Source organism: Spea bombifrons, chromosome 2 (assembly GCF_027358695.1).
Source record: "Spea bombifrons isolate aSpeBom1 chromosome 2, aSpeBom1.2.pri, whole genome shotgun sequence".
Lineage (NCBI taxonomy): Eukaryota > Metazoa > Chordata > Amphibia > Anura > Pelobatidae > Spea > Spea bombifrons.
In genome coordinates, this window is record NC_071088.1 from 132,283,810 (window position 1) to 132,294,989 (window position 11,180).

Genomic DNA, 11,180 nt, shown 5'->3' on the forward strand with positions numbered 1-11,180 from the left:
GAATTTTATTTAAAAAAAAAAAAAAAAACAACTTTATACATTTTAATGCAAGATCAGGTACCATAATCTATACCGAGAGCAGCCAACAGAAAAACTCTGCTATACAGTAGAAATACAACTCACACGATGCATTGGCAGACTCCTTGCCTTTGTTGATGTTGTCTACTAAACATTATGTAGCAGTAACTGGAGAGATATCTGTGAGGTCTCTCTGCTTTATATATTTACACAACTCAACTCTTTCTACTTTTAATCTTTTCTAGAAAATTAAATCAGAAATATGTATTTTTTCCAGCATAATAATTGCATTTTTTCTATTTTTTTGGTGGTAAACGATAATTTGTTTCAATCGCTTGTATGTTCTCTGTTTTGTTGTAGATTTTCCAGCTCATGATGCAGTTGGTGACATGCTTCTTCTCTGAATACATTGCATACATCCCACTTCAACGGCAATCCTCCTTTCTTAAACAAAACCCGTGCCAAATACGATACGGCCACGATAGTAATCAAGCTAACCAACATAGTGAATGTTTTGAACGGGAATAGCTGGACGTAGACACCATCTACCAAAGTGCATCCCGGGTAATGCAAACCGGGAGGAATCTTTAGGGTATTTTCTCCTCCCAGGAGCCTTAATATAAAGCCAAGGACAAAGCCCGCTGCCGAGCCATACACGTTGGTGCCCGAGATGAAAAGAGCACAACACAACTGTGGAAATAAGAGGGAGAACACCAGCTCTCCACTGAGGAACCATAAATCATACACAGATTTTGACAGGAAGGCTAGACCCATGCCAACAGATCCAAGGATGACCATGGAGAGTCGCATCACCCAGAGAACCTCCGTCTCAGAGGCCTGAATAAAGGAAAAAGAAAGACGATAACATGCGCAGCCGTGAAAGATTAAATAGTTCATTGGCCCTGTGCCTTTTAATGGTTCTCTTATTGCCGAGCTGTCAACGGGACACACAAAGTATTCAATCCAGTTCTATGGGTAATTTTTTTTCCCTTGGCCATGTAATTTAATTATCATGCAAAATGATGTCTGTCTTCAAAATGTGGCATATTGGCCAATACATTTCATCTATACATTGCGTAAACCATTTCGCTAGCAAACGTATTAGTAAAAATATATTCTTACTAAAGGTGTTGCATTGTATTCTGCTATCGACAGTGTAAAAAGACAAACTACAAATATGGCTGCCAGGTTGCCACTGAATTCTGAGATAAAAGGGAGAGGACTGCGGGTGTGCTCTAAAATCTTCACGTGATTAGAAATGTATTCTACCTAAATATGATGTCATACACTCACTGGCCACTTTATTAGGTACACCTGTTCAAACTGCTTATTAACACAAATAGCTAATCAGCCAATCACACGGCAGCAACTAGATGCATTTAGGGATGTAGATGCGGTCAAGACAACTTGCTGAGGTTCAAACCGAGCATCAGAATGGGGAAGAAAGGGGATTTAAGTGGCTTTGGACATGGCATGTTGGTTGTTGGTGCCAGGCGGTCTGGAGTATTTCAGAAACTGCTGATCTGCTGGGATTTTCACGCAAAACCATCTCAGATGCAGAGAATGTTCCGGAAAAGAGAAAATATCCAGTGAGCGGCAGTTGTGTGGACGACAATGTCTTGGGGTCAGGGGAGAATGGGCTGACTGGTTCGAGATGACAGAAAGGCAACAGTAACTCAAATAACCTCTCGTTACAACCAAGGTATGCAGAATACCATCTCTGAACGCAAAACACATCGAACCTTGAAGCAGATGGGCTACAGCAGCAGAAGACCCCACCGGGTGCCACTCCTGCCAGCTAAGAACAGGGAACTGAGGCTACAATTCACACAGAATCACCAAAATTGGACAATGGAAGACTGGAAGAACGTTGCCTGGTCTATGAGTCTGGATTCCAGCTGTGACATTCAGATGGCAGGGTGAGAGTTTGGCGTAAACAACATGAAAGCATGTATCCATCCTGCCTTGTATCAACAGTCCATATGGACCAAAATCCCTGAGGAATGTTTCCAGCACCTTGTAGAAAGTATGTCACAAAGAATGAAGGCAGTTCTGAAGGCAAAAGGGGGTCCAACCCGGTACTAGCAAGGCGTACCTAATAAAGTGGCCAGTGAGTGTACGTGCAGTGGATCGTGACCAAATTGTTTATTTTAACAATTAATTTGCTTGAAAATAAACTAGCCTTTAAATACAAAACGAGGACCTCCAAGGTTTAGAGAGACTCTTTAAAAAGAATGGAAAGTCTCACCTTTTTTCTCAGCAGCTTTTTGTATATGTTGTACGCAAACATAGAACTGGCTGATAACAGCGAGGAATCTGCAGAGGACATCACTGCGGCTGCGATAGCCCCGAGTCCTGCCACCGAGATGTATGTAGGACACAGATACTGCAGAACAAGGGGCAATATCATGTTGGACTCCCCTCTCTCATTGGGTGTTGGCAAGCCGTAGGTAGTCTGGTTCCAATCTATCAGGGTAAGGAAACATTAACAGAGGGACATGTTACAATGCAGGCGCGGTGGGTGATCTGCGGAGATAAACATCCTGTAGGAGATGTATCGAAACCTTGTTGTGTGAGAGCTACAAACAATATATTGTAGAAAAAAAGTTCATGGAATTCCATAATGGGGAAAAAATGTTGAAGATGATACTTTTATTGGTTGACTTAGGTCTCTTCTTTAGGGAAGTCGAGCAGCGAAGTTTGTACATTTTGAGGCTCTCAGCCAATTGGCCGCACTGGGACCTGGACCTTCTCAAAGTTTTTTGAGGTGGGAAATCCAGCTGAAGTAAATTACAAGCTGAGAAGAAAGAAAGCCCCACACGGTTTGTGTCAAACAGGTCTGTCTTGACAAACAAAGTAAACACTAGAAGGATGTTCCTCAGACCGTTTGGCAGAGGAGGAACTTATACTTCTCTCAGTTCAGCTCAGACTCACATTACGTCCCTTATTTCAAACCTCTAATCCAATTTTGTTGAGGCTCTCTTGGTATTAAGGTGAGCAAAACTTTTATGAAGTTGAACAGTCCAGACATTACCTGTGGAGGCGGCAACTGCACCAATGACAACTGATGGAACGGCCATCACAGCACACAGAAGCCCCGACAAACAGGAGCTGACCGTGGCTTGTTTAGAAGTAGAGGCAGCCAGAATTCTCTGAAAATATGTTTGCCATGCAATGCCTCCCAGGCCCTGAAATAACAAAATGTCTGCAATCAATCCCCAGCCAAGAGTCAAGGTCATTGGAGAGGGTTGATAATCATAATAGAAAAGTCCAGTTTTCCAATGCAACACAGTCCATCCCAACCTACCTTTGATGCCCTCAGATTGGTATGAGGTGTGTGTGTATCTCACTAACCCCTGTGTTATATTTTTAACACATACAACAGTGTAACAAAATGCAATGGAGCTAATCACAATTCATAGACACACCACAACTTACCAAGTATACCAGATCATCCAGCCATCTCGCAATATATCTTGGCTCTATGGTACCAGTCCACGGAACTTGGTATAATTCATTCACTGCCGTGTAAGCAATGTTTTCGCTTGCTGAATTTACAAGAGCAAATGGTACACAAATCCACTACGTTTGAAAAAAAATACAAAATATTAGTATATCATTTAAGATTAAGTAACCTATAGAAAAAGATTTCTGTGTAATGTCCTCTCTTCTATCCAATCGTTCGGAAACCTGAAGTGCGATTCTGCTGAACTTAACATCTTTGTAGTGAAACACAAGAGAACAAACAGAACTTCTGTTATCATTGAATGCTCAAGCCTTTCCCAGTAATGATTATTTAACCATGTAAAATTTAGTTTTATTCACGATTTTGACCTGAAAAAAAATCATGTGACACAAAAGCAGCCACTGATATTCTTACTGGTTTGGGTCCCTACATGGAAAGCACCAGCCACCAAAATCCAGCCCAACCTGGGAGCAGAAGCTTAAAGGCTTGGATCTGTAAAGTTATTAAGAGGGGGCTCTAAGTCAGCACATTGCCTAGGGCCCCATCTGTAAAAATAGATCTGTTAGTTCTTGTATTGGTGAAGCAGCTGTATTCTCTTCTTTGCCCCTATTTCTTGCAATGGCGAGATCTTACAATCTTGGAAGGAGAAATTAGTTTCTGTGAGTTGCCACCACAGAAGAATGTATGCGTATATCAATGCATATGCCATTCTATGGCGTTTCATGCTAGCAACCGCATCTGTCAACGAGAGACAGAGGTCCTCACTTCTTTATGCTGAAGGAAATAGAAGCTAAACTGCAATAACTATTAAAAACGTTACATCTAATTTAACACACACATTTAACAAAGAAATATTTCAATCTAAGACATAATTTTAGAAAAAGTAGAAGAACAAGCCAAATTGTTTAATAGATAGATTAAAGCATCGTTTTTTTTGTTTGTTTTTTTTAAACTTTATTTAACATGAATGATGTTAAATAAAGTTTAAAAAAAAAAACTATGTTTTAAGTTAAGTCCCGGGCAGACGCCCCTGCTACCATGGCGCCCTGTGCGGTCACACAGGTCGCACACCCCTAAGGCCGGCCCTGCATGCAACATATAACACATATATAACATATATTAACATATACATATAACATGTAACATTACATGTAAACATTTCATGTTATTTTACAATGTAGGTAAATTGATCTATCTACAACATGGACTGCTTCCCATATGGAATTTTGGTGTCCCTTATTTCAATGTACACCCTTAGAAGAGACCTCTGAAGTCCCAAAAGCTTAGGTGATTATATATTTCATTTCTATGCTAGCCCAGATAAACAGTATCAACTTCAACAAGAGACTCCAGTGCGCTCAGGCCAAAGCCATTCATGACTTACCAAGCTGACTATCATAAAGAGAAGCTGGATGACGTCTGTGTAGGCAACAGAGTACAGACCACCAAGTAACGTATAGAGAATAACTGTACAAGCAGAAATAATGATGGACAGGTGGCCGTCCACATCCAGGATAACTCTCACAGTGGCCCCTAGACAGAAAGGAAGCTTTAGTTCTTCAGACAAACATCTTTATTCATAATTCTGTTGGTTTGTTTCTGACGGCAGAGTATATCAGTGTTTCTCAGCTCTTCATAGATTCACTTAAATTATTATTATTATTATTTATTGTTTTATATAGCGCCATCATATTCCGTAGCGCTGTGCAATGGGTAGACAGGACATAACAAGTAGTATGTAACATAATAAATAGTAAAATCCTAATGAATGATTTAAGTCTGGGAGTTTGTAGTGGAACCTCCCAAGACGGTTTGAGTTTCTTCCATAATCGGATATAGTTGACAGTGAAAGGATTTAGGTGAATGCCAGGTGTGCTGTTAATATATTGGGGGAAATAAATGTTAGTAATCACTTCTGAATGGAAAATGTTTGGATACATTGGACTTTACGATCATCCATTATTATCAAAAAGCAAAAATAATAAGTAAAGCAAGCAAATATGGCCACTATCCCTGCTTGGTTATTGTCTGAGGAGTTTCTAAAAATGAAAACAAAAAAACTCAGTATGGGTTGTGTTAATTTAGTTAATTAATATTATTCTATATAATGTATTGATATATATGTTAGTGTTTTATTACATACTTTATCATTTCCTTTTTATTTCTCAGTGGTTTCATCATAGCACACATTTCATTTTAGTGGATCTGTACTAAGGCTCCTTTTTTGGAATATGAGCATTTGGTGCCATCTAGTGGTAAGACACATATACTGCATATAGTTGATGCAGCTTGGGCCACACAGCTAGTAGTTATTGGGTTATATAGGTTTCCATAGATGGGCTCTTGATGTTTCATTGCATGTCAGGTAAATTATAGTGATTAGTGTAGTGTCTAGAGCGCAATCTTCATATTTATATTTTCCATTATATTATTTAATTTGGATGTGTGCATGTACATTCTGTTTAGTAATTTAAAGTTTAATGTGAGGCTCATTGCTCCTTCCTCATTCGAGTTACCATAATGCAGGATGAAGATTTGATCTTTTTTTCCGGATTGTCTGGGAGGAGCGTGACCTTAACGCCAGCCGGTGTTTTTAAAAATACTATTGATGTGTACCTGCATATAACAGTATAGGGAACATTTTTTGTGGGCGGCTTCTCAGAAAGCACAACAAAACAGAGGCATCTTAATACAGCTTTTAAGGACATACTGGTACAACCTAAGGGGCTTGAACGGGTTAAAATAGCTTACAGATTTCCATTGTGGCATCCGAAACTGATACCACGGACAGTGATTGACAAATGTGTGCCAACTCCCCAGATCACGCTGGACCTACGCTCTTTAGAAGGGACATAAGCAAGGAGTGGCCAAGACCAGGAGATTTTCCAGTAGGCCATCTCCCTAGGCCATCTAATTATATGTATGGCCATGGCTGCCAATGAAGCTGCAGGCCCTTGTGGCCACACGTAAAATTACTCCCACTGCCCATTAAGTATTAAGAAGGGATAACGGTCTGGGGCTGTTCCTCAGGGTTTGAGCCTCTTACTTCCAGTGAAGGGAAATCTTAATGCTTCAGCACCAAGACATTTAGGACAATGCTCTGCTTCCAACTTTGCGGGAACAGTTTGGGGAAGACCCTTTTCTATTCCAGCATGACTGCACCCAGCGCTCAAAGCAAAGGCCATAAAGACATGGTTGGATGAGTTTAGTGTGGAAGAACCTGACCGGCCACACAGAGCCCTGACCTCAACCTCATTAAGCACTTTTGGGATGAACTGGAATGGAGATTGTGAGCCGGGCATCTCGCCCAACATCAATGCCTGACCTCACAAATACTCTACTGGATAAATGTCAAAATTCCCACAGAAACTCTCCAAAATCTTGTGGAAAGCCTTCCCAGAAGAGTGGAAGCCATTATAGCTGCAAAGGCGAGGACAATTTCATATTAATGTCTATGTATTTACAATGCAATGTCATCAAAGTCTCTGTTGGTGTAATGGTCAGGCGTCCCAATACTTATAGTGTAAAAACATACACACATTCACTCTGATCTCTCTGATAACACGTCCCCCTTCCTCAGCCTCCCGCTTACATTTTTAGCTCTAAATTCTTTTAGTACAGCTACAAGTTTATTTGCAATGTTTATTACCTACTGTCAAAGTAATTTCTCTGTTGGAAATTATTTTCGCGTTATATGAACCATACCGGTTGGTCCCAGCTCATTACATTATGTATTGGGCCACAAAAAAAGGAAGTTTTAAGAATTCATTTATTTACGTTGTAAAGGCAGCAGTTCCCTTTTAACTTTCTAACAGTTTGCGCTAATTGGTGTAATTCTGCCTTAATTACTTTTAAGCATTGTGTGAGTCCTTTTCCCATTTAATGGCTACCTGCCGAGACTGGCCTATAAACACGACCTTTTGTGCCTGCAGGAATGTTATCGCTGAAGTCAGCTTGGAACTTCCTGATCGTTTATTTCCAAGCCCCGGATTCTAAAAAGTATCTAGCATTTCAGTAGCATCTGAAATTCATCCAAAAATTGACTAATGAATATCCAGCTCACAGGTGAATTAAGGACAATGGAATACAAGGCCACAGGGTTACTTTTTTTAGACGTTCACTCATAGATTTAATTTCCAGCGAAGTCCAGAGTTCCGTACCAGCTGTCCCAATATATTTGCCAGCCATTGGCACCGTCAGAAGCTAGGCATGTTCAGCAATTGATTCCCACCCAGACCTACTCTTCAATCATGAGTCTGTTTATCCACCTCACCGAAGCTGTCCTATCCCATACCAGCCAAAAGTCACATTGATTTCTGAGACTTTTAGGGCTGTAGATACTTCATACCCAGCAAACATTCTAACCTCCTAGAAAAGATGGACATCAGGGGCAGAGGGATTTGGGTCCCAAAGAAGGTCTAGCTCTCCTCAAGATGGACACTTACTAACTGTAAGTATATAATATTACCGGTATTTTGGTTTTTAAATGAATGAAAACTATTGTGTAACCAGTTGTATGAGAATGTAAAAAAAAAAGGAAAGAAAGATTTGGGAGGTAAAGTGTTCATGTGGCTCGTTAAGAAAACCGATGATCACTGAAAGCTCTTTTTGACTCACCTAATGATGCAAGAATAGATGCAAACCAAAAAACGTCACCCAACAACGGTGGGATGAAAAGGATACTCCCCATCGTGCCTCCAAACTTTTCTTGCAGAGGGTCCATCATGGTAACGTAATTTTTAGACCTCATCGGCTTCACAAAGAAAAATCCACCTGATTAAATTAAATTAAACAATTTCATAAGTTCATATTTATTTTACAACGAAACGGAATTTAGGGAGCCGCAGTAAAAATTTCAGAAAGGGAAAATGTTGCAATAGAAGTGGACTGTTCCATATTTAGAATGCTAAACCAGGTCCATCTTTCTTTTGAAAGGGACGAAGCAAATTTGGTAAAGATGATACCATTTTTGAGTTGCTGACGTATAATGGTCTGCAAGCTTTCGAGACTATCTAGGTCGCTTTTCAGGCATATTATCGTTTAGAAGGGATCTGGCTGACATTTAAACTATTGCTGTCCAGGGGTTAATAGGGAGGAGGTTTAATTGCACCTCCCCCAACACATTAATAAGGTTTTGGTAGCAGTATAAACTGCTTTGTGTGCCCACTATATAGGAGGTGAGCGTAGGTTCTCACCCTATTGAGAGTGTGCCTTGACGTGGCGGGTGAGCTTAATTATGCTTTGGCCAATTCATATAACCAAAACCTCTCATTTATATTATGTTTATATATTTGTTGCCAACTTTATTAGGGTAAGAAGTGCAGACAGTTTTTGTTTCTTGTTGACATTTAAACTATGTCTGGCCAGACATAAAACAAAGATTGCGCAATGTTTTGCTTTTTTTTTTAATTATAAAGGGTTATGTTGCTGATTGCGGCCGATTGGTTAAGACAGCCTTTGTAAGGGTGGGAGAGGAGAAGGGAGAGAACTTCGGGACAGGAATTGATTAGATAATGGTAGTTATTGGCTACCTCATACCATAGATCTCAACTTCCTACAGGTAAATTTTAAAATAAATCCCAAAATATATACTAAAGCAGAAAATATAGGAAGTTCCAATAAATTAACTGAATAATGCTAAAAGTTGTGATGGCAACATTTCCCGTTTATATCTCGTTTCTCCCTAAATGCCTACATCGCTGCAAATTGTGGATTTAAAGATATCCATGGTAACGCCAAACAGAAAGTCCATCATAAATATACAAACTAAAACCTTATTCGATTAGGTCCATTTAAAGATGGAAGTATATTTAGCTGATATTCTTTATGGTTATGCCCCCATGGAGCCACATCCATGACATGTAAGCGAGATGATTATTTCCTGGTGACATTAGGCTCCTTGAAGAAATCTTATTATGCGGCCTCTGTGTTTCAGGAAATCGAAATATGATTTTATCTTGAGTCCTTGAGAGAGAAAATGTTTCATTAAAATCATGTGTTTTCCGGTCTTCGTCGCTGACCAGATTAAGCTACAAAAAAGAACAGAACGTAGGAACGGAGCCACGTTGGGAATGTATGGGGACTGCCGCTAAAATTAATAAAGAAATGGCAACTCGTTCTTTTCTCCAATGTAAAGAAGGATTTATTATAAACTGTCATCCCTGCTATCCATGACAAGAACGCTCAACTCAAAATGTATTTAGATGGATCTATATGTCATTTCATATCTGCTGGGGGAACAGGGGTATAAATATCGCTGATGGCATCTGATGTTCTACCATCCTTGTGTATTGGAAGGGAGCAAGGATGCTGGAGAAATTAAGATAATCGGTCTCTTTGGTCTATCCATACTAACATGCGCTTCTAAAAGAGAAGTTGTGCCATGAGGACATATTGTCCTCTCCTATTACATCAGCAATGATAGCAAGACCCAGGTCATCCTACAACCTCCCAACCACAAAGTCAGTAGTCCACGAGAATGGTCAAACGTCGGGCACCATGGTACAAGTCGTACTTCTATGGAATTGTAATGTTGTAAGCTACACTTACCGATGACAAATGATGCCGCGTATCCTAAAGGTGCATGGACCCAGGCCAGCCCTCTAGAAGGAAGGTAAACAATTTCTGCTGTACCATTGATATAGGCACCTCCAACCCATGTAGCTGGATCAGGAAAGGAAACAAAATATTGGATTCGTCGGTTTGCTTTAGGAAATTTAGAATTTTAAACATGAGTTGGTGTCGCTTTTGTTGCTTGAGACAACCTCATACTTATTAAACTTTCTAAGTACTTGGACAGAAGGTCCATGCATGGTATCCCTGTGTAATATCTCGTATTTCATTTATTTAACACTTCCATCTGTCCTGAGACTTTAATACCTTTTCCGTAATAGATTCGGGGCTACTCTACCAGTGCCCCAGGAGCCAAACCAGGAGCCAAACCAGGAGCCAAACCATCTTCATGATGGGATTTCCCAATGTCTCACTCGAAAACGTAATGCGTATTGGCAAATATACCGCTATGTACAGCTCAGCCCAATACATTACTTACTTTAGGAAAAACATTTTTTTTCTTTTAGCATAATCCATATTTTAGCCTCGATTTTGGGAATTAGGAAAAACATTTTGAACCTGATTATGAAAATCTGAACAAAAATCTGCAAACTAAAATGTATGGAATACCATTGGAATATATATAGTAATTCCAGGCTTTCTTCCCAAAAAATAGCAAATAGACGATGTGACAAAAAATAATAAAAATAATTTCTTTCTTTTTTCTATTTTTCAATACATTTTTTAAAGAATATCTTACCGGTTGTAGTGAAGAGTCCAACAAATATATTCATGTTTCTCCCTCCCACTATGGCCACCTCTGTCTGCGATTGGTTTTTTTCCGTCTTCTTCGCTTTCCAGGCAGCCCATAACCCAGTTGCTAAAGTCAAGGCATAAAAGATGATCACGGCTATTAAACCAGGAACGTTCAGAGCCATTTTCAACAAGTGTCACGAGAAAAGGCTTTGTTGGTAATCGGTGCGGACTGCAGAAACAGTGTTACTTTGGCTGGAAAGTCTTCGGTTTTGAAACGCTTGGCATTTTCTCACCCGTACACAGCTGACCTATATATATTTATACCGGGTCACCATACGTTCTAGAACAGCTGGGTCAGCTCCTGTGCTAGACCTCCTGTATGCCTCAA

At 39.9% G+C, this 11,180-nt stretch overlaps 1 protein-coding gene across 1 annotated transcript; it reads right to left on the minus strand.

The window, feature by feature from the left end:
- On the minus strand, positions 1–11,180 carry LOC128474247 (high affinity choline transporter 1-like). The gene is made up of 8 exons (XM_053456537.1): positions 10,797–11,180; positions 10,034–10,147; positions 8,102–8,257; positions 4,869–5,017; positions 3,457–3,600; positions 3,053–3,206; positions 2,267–2,484; positions 1–855 (listed from the first exon to the last, which is right to left on the minus strand). Exons 1-8 carry the CDS (start codon positions 10,972–10,974, stop codon positions 346–348), a joined length of 1,623 nt encoding a protein of 540 aa, XP_053312512.1. The 5' UTR covers positions 10,975–11,180; the 3' UTR covers positions 1–345.